General features: G+C 33.8%; 1 protein-coding gene across 6 annotated transcripts in view; it reads right to left on the bottom strand.

The window, feature by feature from the left end:
* The window catches only part of DOP1A (DOP1 leucine zipper like protein A), a 115,393-nt gene that overhangs the window by 61,306 nt on the left and 33,734 nt on the right, over window positions 1–20,353 (bottom strand). For 4 of the 6 annotated variants that reach the window (XM_037039397.1, XM_037039394.1, XM_037039395.1 and 1 more), the window contains exons 4-11: window positions 14,747–14,917; window positions 11,948–12,137; window positions 7,182–7,280; window positions 5,072–5,171; window positions 4,188–4,297; window positions 3,155–3,263; window positions 1,610–1,730; window positions 268–387 (exon numbers count right to left, since the gene is read on the bottom strand). In XM_037039397.1, the coding sequence (XP_036895292.1) occupies window positions 268–387; window positions 1,610–1,730; window positions 3,155–3,263; window positions 4,188–4,297; window positions 5,072–5,171; window positions 7,182–7,280; window positions 11,948–12,137; window positions 14,747–14,917 (1,020 nt within the window). The remainder of the gene's footprint in view (window positions 1–267; window positions 388–1,609; window positions 1,731–3,154; window positions 3,264–4,187; window positions 4,298–5,071; window positions 5,172–7,181; window positions 7,281–11,947; window positions 12,138–14,746; window positions 14,918–20,353) is intronic. The other 2 variants (XM_037039396.1, XM_037039393.1) reach the window with 1 other exon arrangement.

The raw sequence follows: 20,353 nt of genomic DNA on the forward strand, positions 1-20,353 counted from the left end.
AAGAGAAAATCTTTCATGTATGTTGGTAACTGTATAACTCACCTCTAAACTCCTTTTCACTTCTAAGACTATATGATCAATAATTCTGTATTCTAAAGTGACAGGGTAGAGCCAGATTATGGCTATTAAATATGTAATAAATTGGCAATAGTAGCAGTAGAATGTATAAAAGAATATTCTTTTCATTAGATTGAAGAACTTAAAAAAGCAAACAAAGGTTGGCTTTGAATGCTATTAAGTTGAAATAAATATAATGGTTTCACATACCTGCAACATTCTTCAAACCAACGCGCAACATAATCCCACATATAGTAAGGCTCAAAGGAATTAAAGAGAAGGTTGGCAGTTTTAATCAGCTCTGCTGTTTTCTTATTTTCCCTTAATTTACTAAAAAAGGAAAAGAAAAAAACTAATAAATATTAACATTTATTTTTTCAAATTTAAATTTGAGTACCATGTTGTTAGCATAGTACATATTCCTGGGCAATTGCTAGAACACTTACTAGTGAGAAAATTGGAATGGATAATTTTTATCTATTGCCACTCTGTCATGTTATGTGTATTTTTCCAAATTTGAGTTTTTATAACTAAACTGTATGATCAAAATCAAAAATTAGATTTGCATAAGAAAAACCTATACTTCCAGAAAAAGAACAGGAAGTTCTTTTTGAACTATTTGAGTACCTGACTTGAAGTTTGGCATTATTTTGTTTCCCTTGGCATATATAATGGTGGTGATTTGATTTTGATGGCTTTGATTCTGAAATAACTTGGTCTGCTTTCCTGTGCTATTCAAGATTTTCTTAAGAAAACTTAAATTTATTTGGTGAATTTCAACCTAGTTTCTTAGCTTGAAAAACAACAGCAAAAAAGGACTAGCACTGTATATAGCCACCATAACTGAAACCCTATCAGAAAAAATAACTTTGTTATTTCACGTGGGAATCCTTTATTAATTACCCACCTACCTACCATCTCTTGCCATCCTGCTTATAATGAAAACAATCATTTTTGTATATAGTGAGGTACCTAGCAAGGTACAGCACATACCCACATATTAAAGACTAATTAAATACTCCACGGGGCAGTATAAATTATCAGACAAGGTACAGAGTAAATCAGTATACTACTTTAGTCAATGTAAACTTTTCAAACTAAAATTATAGGGTATCATATTTATTACAAATAAAAAACTGCCTTAAAATGTTTTCATGCATAAAAGTATGTTTTAGGGAAAGCCCAGGTTACCTCAAGTCTTACCAAGGAGACACTAATGAAATAAAAATCATGTAAAAGAAATTGTCTTAGAATCTTTGTTATATAATAATAACAACTGAGACTGCGAGAGTGGCAGGCTGCTTAATAGAGAAGTAAAAAAGCAAGACTTTGTCAGCATGTACTTATCACTGACTTGGAAAACAGGATATGCTAATTTTATGAGTTATCCTAGGCATTAAAAGATGTGTTTGTTCGCTTATTTATTTATTTATTTATCTGAAAGAAGAAATAACCAGAACTTGAAAAAAAAACCTTTAAAGAGCCCCTGGTGCCCTTTGATTCATTTAAATCTGTGTCCCAGTCATGTCCTGCTTAATTTGGGGTAATCCACCTGCTTAACTGAGCATGATCCTTGCTGAAGGGCGGTTCCATCTGAAGATCCAACTCTGCTTTGCACTGAGAATACAATGTTCTAAATACTTCAATTAGGACATCTTCTAGAATTACAGGTCCTAAAATTAATATACACATTGAAGATAGAATTAATTAGAATTGGCAAATCGTGATTATCCAAAAATTGGCCCAATTAAAGAATGCTTTAAAACAAGTATTTTTACAATACTTTCCCCCCAGAAGACAAACTAAACTTCACATTTTAAGAAGCTAACAGTAAAACAGTAAATAATTGAGCAAATATATATTTAACTATAAGCTGACAGAATCAGGAAAATTGGCTTTGCCAATTAATCGCTGTAACTATGGACCAGCCATTTGACTTTTCTGAGCGTTAGTTTCCTTATCTAGAATGAGGACAATAATACCAAACTCACATGCCTGTTGTAATGATTACAAAAAATATTTGTCGGGTGGGGTAGCATAGTTCCCAGGATACAGTGACTATTCAGTAAATGATAGTAATGTTACTATTATCTTGAATTAATTTAAGTAATATAAAAATGTACAGGGACAACCCTTATTGCTGTAACAGACAGAAATCTTCTTGAAAAAATTCCTGAGCTCACCTGTTAGCACATAATAGCTAAAATAAACCCTCAAAGCCATTCATACAGCTTGATATTTTTATATTGAAAATTTTTCATTTTGAAGAGATTCATACTTTATTATTTCATTTGTGCTAATATTTATGTTTTTTCCTTAATTTTTGCCCCAGGCACCAAAATTAACTTTCCAATAGACTAATTATATAAGAAATATACAATTAAAAAAGGGAAATATATAAGAGAAAGGGGGGTATGAAGAAGAAAGGCATACAACCCAAATATTTTTGCTTAAGTCCTTGAATTCTGTAATCTGTAAGATAGTTATGACATATCATGTTTCAATTTCACTAACAATCAGGATATAAAGAGTTTACATAGCATTTTTATATTTACAAATATGTATGTATGTATGTGTATGTATATACATACATACACACATAAGGGAGAAAAGGGAGAGGGAGAAAAGGAGAGAGGGAGGGAGGAGTGGGAGGGGAGAGAGAGAGAGAGAAAGAGACATATCAATGTGAGAGTAATATCGACTGGTTGCCTCCCATAGGTGCCCTGCAGACCAGAGACTGAACCTGCAACCTATATATATGACCTGATCAGAAATCAAACCTGCCTCCTTTTGGTATATAGGTCAATGCTCCAAGCAACTGAGCCACCCAGCCAGGGCCAGACAGCATCTTTAAAATGACTCCTCTGCTATGCACATAGTAGTACAGGGTAAGTACACAATAACATACCCGTTGGATCTGTACCTGTAGCTCCTTAACATTCTAGAGTAAAATGTTAGGTAAGAAATTAATAATGTGTATTTAAAGCCCACATCAAAATACAGCAGTTTTTCTAAGTAATAACTTTGTCTTATTTTTATTATGAAGGAATACAAAACACACATATGTGACCTCATGCCCTAGGACAGTATATATTACCTAGCTCAGGTTTGTCCAGTAAACTGATTAAAATACGAAAAGGTTTTAGATCCTGCATTAAAGTGCTTTCTTCTCCAAATCCATTCACTTGTAAGATCCCCACCATTGCCTTTAAAAAAAAAGAAGTACACTAGTCATTTAAGTAAACAGATTAGAAGATTTTTTCTAAAAAAGTTTTTTTTTTAAATACAACCATATGCAATGGAGACTGAGATCCCCTATTGCTTTTCTGAAGCTCTTCACTAAAGTTGGCTTTTGCCTTCCACCACTGGGAAAAAATGTTACAACATTTTCCTTGAGAGAAGAAAACAGTGCTTATATATTTTTTTTCTAGAAAAAAAGTGGAAAGTTAAAGAAAATCTAGAAAAATAAATTCATGAGTTTTTGATTGCCACAAAGATCAAAATATTTCTACTTAAGATCATCAACATACACCAAACTATGCCACGTCATATGGTAATATCTGCCAGAATGCAATTATTTTCCCACTGGTGACTCGAAACCAACTCTATTCATATAACCTCCTTCACTTTAAACTGCTTCAGATACCATGCATTTTTTGCAGTTTATTTTCAGATACCATGAGTAAATATACTTGAAGTAAAAATAATATAAATTAAGCATATGGTTCATTTTAGCACTTCCATTACAACAGTTAACTTTACCAAATATTTAGATTCCTACTGAAAACCAAATTTCCCTGGGGCTTCAGAGGAAACAGCACTGGTCCTGGCCCATTTTTGGCAAAGCTCCAACTTTCATACGGAACAGGTGAGAAGCTTCAACTCTGTTTTAATAAAGTCATGAAAAGAAAAAAAAATCTCTGGACTTACACAGAAGTAAGTCTAGCTTGATTACTTATTCACTTTGTTGGAGTCATTTGCTTATCATAGTTACTCAGGAAGTTTGTGCCTCTTTTCTCCACCTCTTCAATTATGAATTACTTCATTTAAGGCAGAACCTTGTCTTACAATTGTTTAGTAAATCTATTGGTCAGATAGTAACCAAAAAATAAAATGAAAACATTCATTACCTGGACCAACAATTCTTTTGAAAAGGTAGAAAAATAGTAAGTGGCATGTTCTTCAGGATTACTGTGTCTTGTGCTTCTGGGTCCTATGATAACGCCATTGTTATCAAAACCTCCATGGAAATAAATTGCAAAATAAATTGAAATGAAATTCTCAAAACTGCTGTTCACTAACACCAAAACAGCAAATATCCCCAAAACAGCACTAAACACTTACCGATTAGTAGCCCAATCAATGCCAGCAAGAGAGATCATTTTAGATAGTTTAATAAAGGGAAACCAATTCAATACGGAAGTGAGTATCATAGCATTCTTTCAGAATTATCCTGGTTTGTTTTGTTTAACCTAGATCTTACAAACAGTGAAATAACTGAAAAGTCAGAAAATCCAAATTAAGTAGTATTATGTCCTCTCACTCCAGGTGGTAAGGAGTTGTGAAGATAGGGCAAACGCTGACGAAAAGTATGGCAGAATCAAGTGCACAAATAAACGCTTTACCGCCTGAGTGAGAGACTGGTACCATGTGTGGGGCAGTCGCATTGCTAGTCTTCACTCCTTTCATGACTGCGAAATTTTAGAAATTATATTTTTATTTTGATTATTAATTTATTCTTCTTTGTTCATATACAGTATAACATCTTCATTTATAAGGGCAAAAAATCTTGTTAAAGGTTTGTTAATATGACCTACAGATTAAAAGAGCCTCTTCAACTAAGGAGCTTTTGAAATTTCTTCATATAATACACAATAGTGTTTGCATTTTTATTGTCCCTTTCAGTTAATTTTTGGTTTCTTCACTTAGGACATACATACCACTGGATAATACTTATGTATAGCAACATTCCCTCTATCTTTCCCAGCTAAGACCGCACACATCAAACACCTACCTAAAAGCCATGCATACAGTCTTCGGTTCAGGGACATATCCCTCCTTAGTACTACGTGAAGGGCTGCTGACAAGATCCTGATCATATCTGGCCGAGTGGCCTGAAAAAGTTGGAAATGTTGTGGTTTTTAATCAGATACAAAAACATTATTTTCCCCCTCTCAAAAAAAATATCTTACAAAACATGTAGAACTTTAGGGCTTAGGTACTTTCACACATAGGAATTATTACTCCTAGTATACAGATTAGGAAAAAATAGAAAAGTTAGATAACATAGTTTTTTGGTTGCACAGCTGAAACGGAAATGGAATTATTGTGACCTCCAGTTTAAAGTTTTTTATTCTAACCAATATTAATGAACAAAATCTGACATAAAACAGAGAAAATAGAGAATTATTGGGATAAATACAAAAAATCCTTTGGTCTTTCACATTCAGAAAGTCAACTATGAGTTTGTTATTGTATTAAAATAATGAAATGTGTTAACATGTGGAAGATCCACATAATTCAGTAAACCAACATTTTCCAAAAAACCAATCATAATGCTATCAAAAATGTATGTGTAAAGGATATGTTCAAAGTGCAAGACAGAGTAGTGGATTTTAATAAAACAGAACATTAAAAAGTTCACTGATATGATTTTAGATTCCAGATTGCAACTAAGTTTTTACAACTATAGCTTGTTGAGTTTTGGTGTGGTATCAAAGAAGAATGTGCTATTTCAACAGAAAAGACTACGGAAATACTCCTTTTGTCAACTTACACATCAGTGTGAGATCAGATTTTTCTCCATATACTTCAATCAAAATAAAAACAAAACAATCACAACAGATTGGATGAAAGAAAGGATATGAGCATTCGCTTCCCGCCAGTAGGCCAGACATCAGAGGTCTGCAAAAATATAAAGCAGTGCTACTCTACCCACTAGGGTTTCTTGTTTTCTCTGTTGGAAAATAGTTATTTTCATAAAATGTTGTTTATACTAATGTGACAACTTTGTGATTATTACTTTTAAATGAATTAGTAAATACTTAAAAATTTGTCAGTTTTTTGCCCTGGCCATACAGCTCAGTTGGTTAGCATCATGCTAATATACCAAGGTTGCAGGTTCCATCCCCGATCAGGACACATACAAGAAGCAACCAGTGAATGCATAAGTAAGAGGAACAACAAATCTGTCTCTCTCTCTCTCTCTCTGCCTAAATTCAATAAAAAAATACAAATGTGTCAGTTTTTCTAATATGATATACGTAGATCTAACCTACACAAGCAAAAGATTTTTAGAATCCTCAATATTTTTAAAGAGAGTAATGGGGTCTTGCAATCAAAGCATTTGAGAACTGCTGATCTTTTTATTCAACATCAGATAAACAGATTATAAACATTGTCACAGAGTTTTTAAAAGTACAGAGTCTTCCAATTTTGCCACTCATAAGAAAGTAAAAAATCATTTCTTGATTACAATTAACATAGAAATTATAATCAAGTACAAGGATGTTACAGTGACTACTGATTTGCCTTTCAAATTCAGCCAGATCTACTAAAGGTCTGACAATCTCAACATCACCAAACTGAGAAAAGATAACACCAGGACAAATACCATCTGGGTAGAAGACTTAGGTTCAAAGCAATGAGTACTTCCTGCTTATTATAGGTTAGAATTTTTTTATACACTTGAATTATTTTTTAAAAAAATTAAAATATTTTATTTATTTATTTTGAGACAGAGGGGAAGGGAGGGAGAAAGAGAGGGAGAGAAACATCAATGTGTGGTTGCCTCTCCCCACATCACCTGCTGGGAACTGGCCCGCAACACAGGCACGAGCCCTGACTGGGAATGGAACGAGAACCCTGTGGTTCACAGGCCAGCACTCAATCCACTGAGCCACGACATACGCTTGAATTATTTTTATTTCCTTTAGGTAAATTAAACATCCAAATGCATTTTCCCACTATATACAAATCTTTTTATTTCTTTATAGTTTTCAAAAGTTCCCATATGTTTTCCATACACTTACTAGTTTGTAGAAAAGAATGTAACTTAATTACACATGATAAATCTATGATTTTCCAAAGAATGCTTTGTATTAAAATCAGCATTAATGTTTTACCTGACTCATGTGGAATGGGAAACAGAAGAGTATGAGGTCCAGTGTGCTTCTCTGTACCAGTACACTTGAATCCTGCACCGAAGTACTTACGGCTTCTACCTAAAATGAGAGAGCCTTTAACACCTATTGTCTATTACACTGGGAAATACTTATCATGAAAATATAACAACTATTTATTTTCTCCCATAAATTAAAACATGCTTCTGAGCATCTTATCAATAATTAAATGTACTGTACTACTTTTAGGTAAATAGATTATGATGTTTTAAAAATTAAGAAACACAGAAGAGTATACAACAAAAAGGTTCTCTCTTATCTCTGTCTCCCAACCATCCAATTTTCTCTTTGCAAGCAGCCAGTATTACTGGTGAATATTTTCTCCAAGTGAAAGTAAACAAAAGCACACAGGTAAATATGGCAAACTCTGCCTTTTTCATTTAAAAATATATTCTGGATATCTTTTCTTATCAGTACATAAAGTGCCTTATTATTTTTTATAGCCACAGATGCACTTTATTTTATAGATAAACCCTAATTTAGCTATATTCCTAACATAGGCATTTATACTGTTTGTAAACATTTATTATAATAAATAATGCTGCAATATATTTATGTAATATGCAAATACATCTTCAGGTTAACTCCCTCAAAGTACAAGTGCCAGGTTTTAGGGTATATGCACAATTGCATTTCAAGTAGTGTGATGCTTTCTATTAAGGTTATATATATTTATATTCCCACCAGCTACTGTGATAGTTTCTTCATGTTTACTGATGCATTTTTAACTTTGCCAATCTGATACATGAAAAGTGGTATCTTGGTGTATTTAAATGTTTATTTCTCTTATAATGTTGAGCACCTTTTCATATGCTTGAATTATTTTTATTTCCTTTAAGTAAATTATATGTTCAAATGCATTTTCCCACTGCATTTCTACTATATTCATTTATAATAGATCTTTGAATATTTGGGAGATAAATTCTTTCACTATGATGTGTTGCAAATGGTTTTCCAATTATAACATCTGCCTTTTAAAAATTTTTTTGAAAATGACTTGTTTAAAGCAACCATTAAAAATAAAATAAAATGTAAAAGACAATACATTTAAAGAAAATATAAAAATAATACATTTAAAGATCTGCATGAAAATGTATAGCCATTTTGGAAAATAATATGAAAGTTTCTTATAAACTTAAATATATATTACAAGAGAACACAGGAGTAAATCTTTGTGACTGTGGATTAGACACAATTTCTTAGATGTTATCTAGCATCAACAGCATAATGGTAAAAGAAAAAGCATATATTGGACTTGATCAAAATTAAAACTTTTGTGCCTCAAAGGACACAATCAAGAAACTGACAAGACAGTCCACAGAATGGGAAAAAATATTTTGAAATCATATGAGGTCTGGCACAAATAATGCCCTGTTGGATTACAAAATCTTTTATTACAATGTCATAAGCACGTAGTTCTGTAACATAACAATATCACACTCAAGTACACCATATGACATTTCTGGTGAAATGTTCAAATTAAAACTATAAATTACCACACCCATATTACCCTGCCAACCACACCTAAGCAGCATTACTTCTTCCAGACCCTGTACATATAAGATTTTAATACCCAAAACATATAAAGAACTCCTACAACTCAAAACCAAAAAAAGAAATAACCTAATTTAAGTAACAGGCAAAGACTTTGAATAAACACTTCTCCAAAGAAGATATATAAATGGCCCAAAACCACAAGAAAATATGCTTAACATTATTCGTCATTTCATAAGTGCAAATCAAAATCACAATGAGATAACACTTTATATCCACTAGGATGACTATAATAAAAAGACAGACAATAACAAGTGTTGACAAGGATATGGAGACATGAGACCCCTCATATATTGCTGGTGGAAATGCAAACTGGTACTGTCACTTGGGAAAACAGTTTGCCAGTACCTCAAAAAGTTAAACATAAAGTTACCATATGACCCAGCAAGTCCACTATTAAGTATATACTCAAAAGAAATGAAAACATAGGTCTACAGAAACTTATACAAGAATGTTCATACAGCATTCTTCTTAATAGCCAAAAAGTATATGTAACAGAAGTCCATCAACTGATGAATGGATAAACAAAATGTGAGGTATCCATATAACAAAATATTATTCAGCCATAAAATGGAGTAAAGTATTGATGCATGCTTAAAACATGGATGAATTTTGAAAATATTACGGTAAGTGAAAGAAATCATTCATAAAAGATTACTTATTGTATAAGTCCAGTTATATAAAATGTCCAGAAGAAGCAAACTTATAGAAACAGAGAATAGATAAATGGTTCCTAAGGGCAGGAGTGAAGGGGTGTGGTATGGTTAATGGGTATGGAGTGATAAAAGTGTTCTGGAATTAGATAGTGATGACAGTTGTACAACTTTATGAATGTACTGAAAACCAATGAACTGTATAATTTAAAAGGGTAAATGTTCTATATGTGAATTATATATATCAATAAAGTTATCATTTCAAAAAGTTAAAAATTCACTTACCATATGAGCCAGAAAATCTATTCCTAGTATTTTTCCCAAGAAACAAAAACATATGTGCACATGAACAACTCTATGCAAATGTTTCTATCACCTAACTGGAATTATCCCAAACTGGAAACAACTTAGTCATCCATTAATCAGTGAATAAACAAACTCTGGTACATTCACATTGTACTACTAAGTAAGATAAAAGAACAAACTGCCGGAAGGAAAGTAATGGGGGAAAGATAAGGACAACTGTAATTGAACAACAATAAAAAAAAAAGAACAAACTGCTGATATATGCAAAAACATAAATGAATCTCAAATCTGTCATATGAAGTGAAGGAAACAAGAATTAATGGTTAATAGAGTATGATTCTATTTATATAACATTCTAGAAAAAGCACAATTGTGGGAACAAAAACAGACCAGTGTGTGAAAAAGCCTGGGAGATTGGCGGGGGGCCGGGGGGAGTGACTGCAAAGGAGCACAAAAGAACATTGTAGGTCACAAACACAGATATATTTATACCCCAAATATATACGTACCCATATTTTGGGGGTACAGAAGACGCATTTATCCACCCCCAATTTGGGAGGAATAATGATTGTTAATGTTGCTGCTGAGTTCTGTTTTCATTTACACTGGTGAAATATTATGTTATTTATGTTAAATATTTTACCACATTTTTTGCTTAAAAAATTTTTTCCTATTTTTGTCCTCTAAAACCTAGGTGTGTCTTATGGTTTGAAATATAGAGTATATAAATTTATATACACCCCATTTATATAAATATATAAGTGTTCTATATCTTGACTGTAGTAATGGTTACATGACTGTCAAAATTCATAAAACTGCACATGTGAGACAACCTAGCATACAATTGCAGTGCATGTTATTATACTTTAATAGATATAACCAAAACTCTGCACAAAATCTCAGTCATTTCATAATCATATGAGGGAAAAGCACAGAATGATTAAGTATTTTTTAAAACTTTCCAAAAGACCCTTGTGTGTTTCTCTGTTCTTTACTCCTTGAATATTTTGAGTACATTTATCTCTATCTCCATAGAGATAAATGGTATCCTTCTATTCTTAATCTTTAAAATAAAGAGTATAAAAAAATGTGTGATTTTTCCCCAGTATCTTTTCCTGCCTGCTTCAGTACTACATCCTCTTACATAAACCCCACACAAAACATGGCTATCATTTTGTCTAAAATCTGTCTTTCTAATAAAAAAATTATGATAAAACAAAATGCCTATTTTAGCATAATAGAATAAATGTGGCTATGTTAACAGTGTTCTGTTACAAAGACCATTTATTTGTTTGAATAATAGATGATAAAGGTAATACAATGAAGTCTGTCCAGAAAGTATCTAGCCATGTAATATGAAAAATAGATACATTTACCGAAGAAGACACGAGATACAAGAGACATTGTACGTAGGACAATGATGTCTCGGTCTCCTCCAAAGAGGTACCTTGGGACCTCAAACAGTTCTCCCAATTGCCATCAGCTGCTCCATTGTATTTTCCTGGATCTCATCGACTGTCTGAAGTCTCTTCCCTTTCAAAGGTGATTTTACTTTTGGGAAAACCCAGAAGTTGCAGGGTGCCAAATATGGGTTGCAGGGGGTACTAAGTCACCTGGGTAATTTGATGTTTAACCAAAACACTCTGCAGAAGACATGATGCATGAGCATCACTGTGGTGATAAAGCTGTCAATCACCAGTTGTGGCCCTGTGAATTCTCCCAAGAGTTTCCACAGACGAGCTTAATTCAAAAGTGGATGTAGATCCATTGCTCTACTCCCTCATTTTGAATGTGACAGCCACACAGTACACATGCTCACTCAACAGCGTCTTCTGTCACTTCTGACTAGTACAATGAAATTGTCATTGTTCACGCATGCACATTGCAATCCACTTACCTTGGCTACTAGGTTACATGGTTACATCGATGTTGTGCAAACTGTTCTCATTATACTAACAATGGCTGGACTTTTCCTGGACACACCTCGTATATAAATAAAAATTTCCTTTCCATGAAAAAATTTGGACAATTTTAAAAACAATAATTACTGATTATTTGGCCTTTAAGTTTCCTTGATGAAAAATGTAAGCTCGATGAAAATAAGAACTTTATGGCACGATTCTTGGTATCTGTCTGGAATAGTGTGCCTGGCTCTAAAGAAATATTTGTTAAATAAGCAAACATATATGGACCTACCATTAGTTCAATATCACTGCCAATTATATAGAGTTGATCTTCCATGGAAAGCTTCCTGTTCAAATGGGCGAGAACATAGGTAATTCCAGGTAAACGCACAGCAGGACTGGTTAGAAGACTACCCCAGAGGGCACTGTAGAACGCTGACTGGTCTACTGCAGCAGCAACCTTTTCCAACAATGTGTTTGTTCTGAGGTACAAAATAAAGTGGGTTAGGAAGGGAAACGTTTAGTTATACATTGTTAAAAATAATCCCTGTTCTCTTCTAGAACGTATGAAAGCATCCACGTTATAGTTACATGCTCCACTCGAGAGACTAGTGTGACACACTGGAAGAAGCACACACTTTGGAGATCAGAGGACTGGATTTAAGTCCTGGCTCCACCGCTTCCTGGCTGTGTAATTTCAGAAAATCAGTATCTCTTCAGTTCAGTTTCCCCATTTGTAAAATGAGAATAACAACAAATACCACAAATCTTATCAATCTCAGTGGGTTGTTAAACACATACATTTTAGTTAGTAGAATCTTATAGCAAAACATATTTTCTATAAAGATTTTCTATAAAATCTCTCTATAAAATTTTCTTTTATATTTTCTATAAAATCTTTAAAGATTTTATTTATTTATTTTGAGACCAAGGGGAAGGGAGGGAGAAAGAGAGGGAGAGAGACATCAATGTGTGGTTGCCTCTCCCGTGCCCCCCACTGGGGACCTGGTCTGCAACCCAGGCATGTGCCCTGACTGGGAATCGAGCCAGTGACCCTTTGGTCCACAGGCCGGTTGGTGCTCAATCTACTAGGCTACACCAGCCAGGGCTCATATTTTCTATAAAATCTTAATGGGCATTTCGAAATGTTTCCTTCTCTTTGAAATCACACTATGTAATTCAGAACAACTTTGATGAATTAGACCTATGACAAAATCATTATTGCTCTATTTTAAGGATTACATTTAAGAATTAATTACTCTGATTTCCTTTAAATGTAAAATAAACAATTTAGTACACAAAATATCATAATACTATAGAATTGTAGGGTCAGAATCAAGAAAATCTGATGAGTTTTATTGTTTACTTACTACGTAATTTAATACTAACATTCCAATCCCTTCTTTTTCCTTTATTTTTTTTATTTAATTCTTATTCAAGTGCAGTTTTCTGTTTTATACTCCCAGCCCTGCCCCCCCCCCAGTGCTCCCAACCTCTTTTTTCCTTTATTTTTATTAGTGACACTGTAATCCCTTCTGAGCTCAATTTTATCTATGCATTAAAAGAACATGTTTACAAATCCTTTCATAGAACTTGTGTGGAATAAATGGGTAAACATAATGCTATGGTCTGAATGTTTGTGTCCCTTCAAAATTCCTGTGTTAAACTAATTCCCAAAGCTGATGGTATCTGGAAGTGGAGCTTTAAGGAAGCACTTAAGTCCTGAGGGCCTGCTCTCTTGGATGAGACGAGTTTCCTTAAGAAAGAAGCCCCACAGAGCTGAAGAGCCCCTCCCACTACTTGAAGATGGGGAGACAGGGCTCCCGCTGTAAGCCGCAGAGTGCTCTCACCAGAACAAGACTGTGCTGGCCTCTTTATCTTAGACTTTCAAACTGCAGCACTGCGAGAAATAAACTTCTTTGTCTATAAGTTACCCAGTTTGTGCTACACTATTATGGCAGCACAAATGCACTAAGACACACAACGAGGTAAATCACAGGGATACCACATTAGTAAAGATCATCTCTATGTTAACATTTCTAATTGTTAACTCGTGGAGTTATAGACTAGCATTGATTCTATGCTTGCTTTAGGAGAATTATGTAAAACTTTAAAATAAAACAGATTTATAAACTACATGAAGTAGTCTCACATTATGTTTCTAAAATTGTAAGCAAGTAAGTAAAAAAAAAACTTAATAAATGATAACTCTTGGGAACACAATTATTTTTTTCTCAAAGTAGCCTATAAGGGTTATTCAACAGTTTTTGGATTAGATTCTGACTGCATTATGGGAGTAGATGAAATACAATAAAATAGAGTACTAGGTAAATGTATTAGAATAAATTATTTAAATTTAAATAATTAAGTGTACTTATAAAATAAATTTGACATCTTCAATTTTTGCTATCTCAACTCCTATGTTCCTTTTTGGTAAGAATAATGTGATATTAAAGATACCTTAATGCCATCTTGCATTGTCTATAACTGTTAACTTACAAAGATATAAGAGGCTCTAAGACAGATCAAATCATTTTCTTTGAAAAGTTAAAATATTAATAGTGTTATGTCAATGGCTAGTAAAACAACACTGCACTTAGAGCCAGGTTATTTTCCAGCATTAACAATTTAAAAACTGATGGTAATGGCCCAATTTCCCATTTTAAAAATTAAATGTCCTATCTATTGTATTTTTATTTTAAATTACAGGTCACAATTTTTGAGTAACTTAAATATGCTAGGCTCTGGACTAAATGATATATTATGCTTGTTTATGGATGAGAGAATTGAAAAAAGGTCAGAAATGTATTTTAAAAAGTTTTCTTGAGCTCACACAATACCTGTTGAGCCAGAATTTAAAACCAATACATTCATCTTTCTCCCAAGTCTGTACTCTTACTACCTAGCTATATTTTCAGTGTGTTACACAGACTAGACACATTCCAGTAATTTCTTTATGCTATAGAAATCTTCAGGTGGTATACTGAAAGATCTGGAATAATTAATTTTTGTGCTGTTAAAACATTAAGATGCTTGCTGACAAATCCATGACTTTAATTACTTAGTTGTACCAAAAACAGCACCATTTTACCTCTCATAGTACTCTGATCCTTCTTCTAAGCCAGGAAGAATACCAGTTAGCAATCCTTGTAGACCAGGCTTCAGTGTTTTACCCAAAGGCAGGTAATAAATCTCATACAAACTTAGCAATGTTGGTTTCACAGACATGGCAGCATTTGCAAGAAGAGGAAACAATCCAGAACTGTTTAAAAATATAAAAACATGAGCAGCTATACAACAACAAAGTAGACAGTCTAGAAAAAAATGAAAAAAATTATTAGAAACTTACAAAGTACCAAGACTGATTCAGGAAGAAATACAGTCTGAATAGACTGATTAGTAGTAAGGAGGTCAAATCAATAATCAAAAACTCCCCCCCCAAAAGCCCAGGACCAGATGGCTTTGCTAGTGAATTTAACCAAATATTTAATGAATATGTAATGCCAATCCTTCTCAAACTTTTCAAAAAGCAATCAAAGAAGAGGGAACACTTACAAACTCATTTTCTGAGGCCATACCAAAGCCAGAAAAGGACACTATCAGAAAACTACAGACCAATATCCTGATGAATATGGTATAAAAATGCTGAGTAAAACACAGCAAACCAGATTTGTCAGCACATTAAAAGAACTGTTCACCATGATCAAGAGAGATCCATACCTGTGATGCAAGTGTAGTTCAATATATGCACAAAACCAATGCAATACATCACATTAATAAAATGAAAGAAAAACATCATATAATCTTTTCACAGATGCAGAAAAAGCATTTGACAAAATTCAACATCCATTCATATTTATAGTATCAAAGAACTGAATTACATAACAAATAATATTTCTTAGATTATTCATTCAACAAACATTTATTAAGGGTCTATTATCTATCACATAGTCTTTAAGGTGCTAACACTATAACAGTTAATAAATTATATTAAACAATTCCTGTCCCACGCCCTCATAAAACCTATTTTCAAGGGTCAAAGGTACCAGATACACAGTAACTGGACAATATATATCTCAGATGGTGAAAAGTGTCACCAAGTTGAAAAAAAGGCACAGGAAGAAAAAAGCAGGGGTAGTTATTGCAGTTTAAATACAATACTCAGAGATGGCTTATCTGAACAAAAAATTAAAGGGAAACATTTTCATAGTAAAGTGAATCAGCAAAGCTAAAAGTTTGTTTTTCAAATAATTAAAATTGGTAAACTCATTACAAGACTGATCAAAGTGAAAAAAAAATTTCTAAGTCACCAATGCCAAGAGTCAAAGAAGAGACATCTCTATACATTGTGTATGTGTATACACACACACATACACACACACACAACATACATATGTAATACAAAGATAGTAAGAGTATATAATGAACAACTCTAGGTAGGTAGATCTTAACATTTAGATAAAATGGGCACATTTCTAGAAAAAAGTGATAAAATTGACATAAGTAGAAATTTAAAGTAGTCCTATATCTACTAAAGAAATTAAATCTGTAACTGTAAACTCTCCCACACAGATAAACTCCAAATGGCTTCAATGGAGAATAACGCAAATATTTAAGAAACTATATCAATGTTATAAAACTTCCAGATACTGGAAAAAGTTCCCAACTTGATTCCAAATCAGATAAAAATGTTAAAGCAGTCGTTCTGTAGCAGTCATTTTGCAACATAGATGCAAAACAACTAAAAACAAAATAAAACAAAATCCAGTGACATAAAAAAGATGACAAATCACGAGCAAGCACATATTCCAGAAATGAGAGGTGCATTAAAACTTCAAAAGTCTTGAACCCTTTCTACCTAAGGTGGAGAACACAAGAAAGATGTACACATCACACTTCTCTTTAACATTGTCCCAGAGTTCCCTTTCAGTTCAATAAGGCAAGCAAAAATATCATTATCTTAAAGTCAGAGCATAAGAAATAGAACTGTCATTATTTGCATATAACATAACTATATATGATCAAATTCCAAGAGTTTAAAAGCTATCAGAAAGAACAGGAGCATTTGGCAAAGTTTCTGGATACAAAATCAATATAAGAAAATCACTGTATTTGTAAATTTTAGCAACAATATCTCAACAAAGATTCCTTAAACAAGAAACTAACTGACCACACACAGAAGAAAAGGTTCAGAAAGTAGACTTCATTAAAATTAAGAACTTTCTTCAAAAGACAGCATAAAGAAATTCTGATTCTTCAAAGATGCCATTGATAGAACAAAACGGCAAGTCACAGGCCAGGAGATAAATAAATACATACGAGTATACATAAATACAGATATATGGATATAAACAGAAACAGAAAAAGAGATGGAAGAAGAGAGGGACAGGGAGGTAGGGAGCTGGAGAGAGAAATACAGATAGTTGGAGAGAGTTTTTGACTAGAAAAGAATAGGAGGAAATTTTCTCGTGACAGAAATGTCATATCTTGTTTTGAGTGGTGGCTACACAACTGACTACATTCATTAAAACTGATCAAATTGAACATATGATCTGTGCATTTTATAGTATGTAAATTACAGCTACAATAAAAGAGACAGAGAAAGAACTGATGATCTAGATGGCAACATAAGTTTCTCCCTACTTCGGTCCCTGTCACAATAGGAAAAACTACTAACTATCCATCAACAAGATACCACTGTGAAATTCCTGGAATGTGGGGGTGAGGATGGCATACTATTTCTGAGCCACAAAGACTAAGAAGGACCACAAATAACCACACTAGAAGGGTAATAGGAATGGTTACACTCAACAGCACTGCTGTCCACCAGGCTGACACAGTACCACACCAAGAGGGGGACACTGGCCTACAGTGCCACCTGTGAGGAAAAGGCCAAGGTGGACATCTAGCACCTCCAGGACTGTGGAATGCTTCATGGGAGGTCCACCTGGGTCTTTTCTAACCACAGGAGATGAAAGGGGAACATATTGGGGTTGACTACTGAATATCAGATTGAAAAATGAAACTGTTCTTTCTTTTTTCATCCTTACCCAAGGCCATGTTTATTGCTTTTTACAGACGGGAAGGGAGAGAGGGAGAGAAACATTGATGTGAGAGAGAAACAATGATTGGTTGCCTTTTATATGTGTCCCAACCAGGACCAAACCTGCAACCTCGGCATGTGCCCTGACCAGGAATCAAACCCTTGATCTTTCAGTTTGTGGGACGATGCCCAACCAACTAAGCCACACTGGCCAGAGGAAGAAGCTGGCATTTAACAACACTATAGACCCAACAGACCTAACATACATTTACAGAACATTCTATCAACAGCAGCAGAAAACACATTCTTCTCAAGAAGAATGGAATATTTTGTAGAACAGATCATATGTTAGGGCACAAAACAAGTCTCAAGAAATTCAAGAAGATAGAAATAATATTGAGTATCTTTTCTAACCACAATAATATGAAACTGGAAAATTCACAAATACAAAGAAATTAAACATTGCACTCCTGAACACAAATGGATTACAGAGGAGATCAAAAGAGAAATAAAAATACCTAGAAATGAATGCAAATGGGAACACAACATACCAAAACTTATGGGATATGTACACACAGTTCTAAGAATGAAGTCTACAGTGATAAATACATGTATCAAGAAAAAGAAAAGACATCAAATAAACAACCAAACTTTATGTCCCTAGGAACTAGAAAATAAAAAGCAAAGCCAAAAATGAGAAGAAAAGAAATAATAAAGATTGGAGCAGAAATAAATGAAATAGAGAACAGAAAATAATAGCAAAGATTAACAAAACTAAGAGTTCCTCCTGGGGAAAAACCAAACAAAACTGACAAAACCTGAGCTAGATTAATCAAGAAAAATAAAAAGAAACTAAATGAATAAAATAATAAAGGAGACATTATACCTGATATCACAGAAGTGAAAAGAATTATAAAGGACTGCTATGAATAATTATATATAAAAAATTGGATAACCTAAAATGGATGAATTCTTAGAAATATAAAACCTACCAAGATTAAATCTTGAAGAAATAGAAAATCGAAACAGAGCAATAAAAAGGAGATTACCTCAATAAGCAAAACCTTCATAAACAAAGCAACAAACAACAAGTGTTGGAGAGGTTGTAGAGAAAAGGGGATCCTAATCCACTGTTGGTGGGATTGCAGACTGGTACAACCACTATGAAAAACAGTATGGAATTTTCTCAAAAACTAAAATTGGACCTGCCTTTTGACCCAGCAATTCCACTGCTAGATTTGTATCCTAAGAACCCTAAAACACCAATCCCTAAGAACATACGCACCCCAATGTTCATAGCAGCACAATTTACAATAGCCAAGAGTTGGAAGCAACCTAGGTGCCCATCAGTAAATGAATGAATCAAAAAGCCATGGTACATATACACAGTGGAATTCTATGCAGCAGAAAGAAAGAAGAAGCTCCTACCCTTTGCAATAGCATGGATGGAAATGGAAAATATTATGCTGAGTGAAATAAGTCAGGCGTTGAAAGACAAATACCATATGGTCTGACCTTTAACAGGAAGCTAAACAACAAAACAAAGAAGCAAGCAAAATATAATCAAAGACACTGAAATAAAGAACAGGGGGACAGTGACCAGAGGGGAGAGGGGAGGGAATTTCAGGGGGAAAGGGGGAAGGATTTACAGGAACTAGTATAATGGACACATGGACAACAACTAAGGGAGGTGGAAATGGGAGGGAGGTGGGGAGCACTGGGGGGGAGTGGGCTAGGATGGGAGTAAAAGACAGAAAACTGTGCTTGAACAACAATTAAATAAAAACAAAACAACAACAACAAAAAAAACCTTGCAACAAGTGAACGCTTAGGACCAAATGGTTTCATTGGTGAATTTTTTTCAATTTTTTATTCCTTTTATTGATTCTAGAAAGAGGGGAAGAGAGGAAGAGAGAGAGAGAGAAAGAAACATCTTTCCCCTTCCTTCCCCTCTCTCTAAAAATAAAATCTTTAAAATACATACACATACTAAAAAGTTTACTCTGGTCCTGTGTGGAGAAAGGGATCTCAGAGGATAAGAAGAGACATGTGAATGTTATGAGGTCAGTGATAAAGACCAGGCTAGAGATGATGCTTACGCAGAGTGGATGCAGCTAGCAAAGATAGAGAAAACCAAATGTATTTGGGACATATATCAGAACAATAGCTAACATTTATTGCACTAATATTGTACATTGTTCTAAGCACTTCACATATGTTAAATCTTAATTATATTAACAACCTATAAAATTTGACATTTTGCAGATGAGAACACACACAGGTGAAGAAAATGGCCCAAGATCACAGAAGGAGTTAGTGATAAAAAAAGTCTGATTCCATGGCCTCTGTTCTTAACCACCGCGAGACAGAAGTCTTAGTGACAGAACGTACATGGGAAGACAAAGATCATGGGCAAGCAAAACAAGCTATCAAGTGTAACTTTCGGATTTCAGGCTTGTGTAAATGGACTGACAATGGTGCCATTTACTGAGCTTTAGTGGACTGTAGAAGGCCAGGATTATAACAGAAGAGGATGAATTTACTTTGGAACAGGTTGAGTTTCAATTAAAAATTAAATGTATTAGGGTGACAATGGTTAATAAAATTATAATATATAGGTTTCAAGTACACAATTCTGTATCATCTATATATCGC

The sequence above is a fragment of the Sturnira hondurensis genome, unplaced genomic scaffold, assembly GCF_014824575.4.
Source record: "Sturnira hondurensis isolate 20B ecotype Veracruz unplaced genomic scaffold, ASM1482457v3 Scaffold0025370, whole genome shotgun sequence".
NCBI lineage: Eukaryota > Metazoa > Chordata > Mammalia > Chiroptera > Phyllostomidae > Sturnira > Sturnira hondurensis.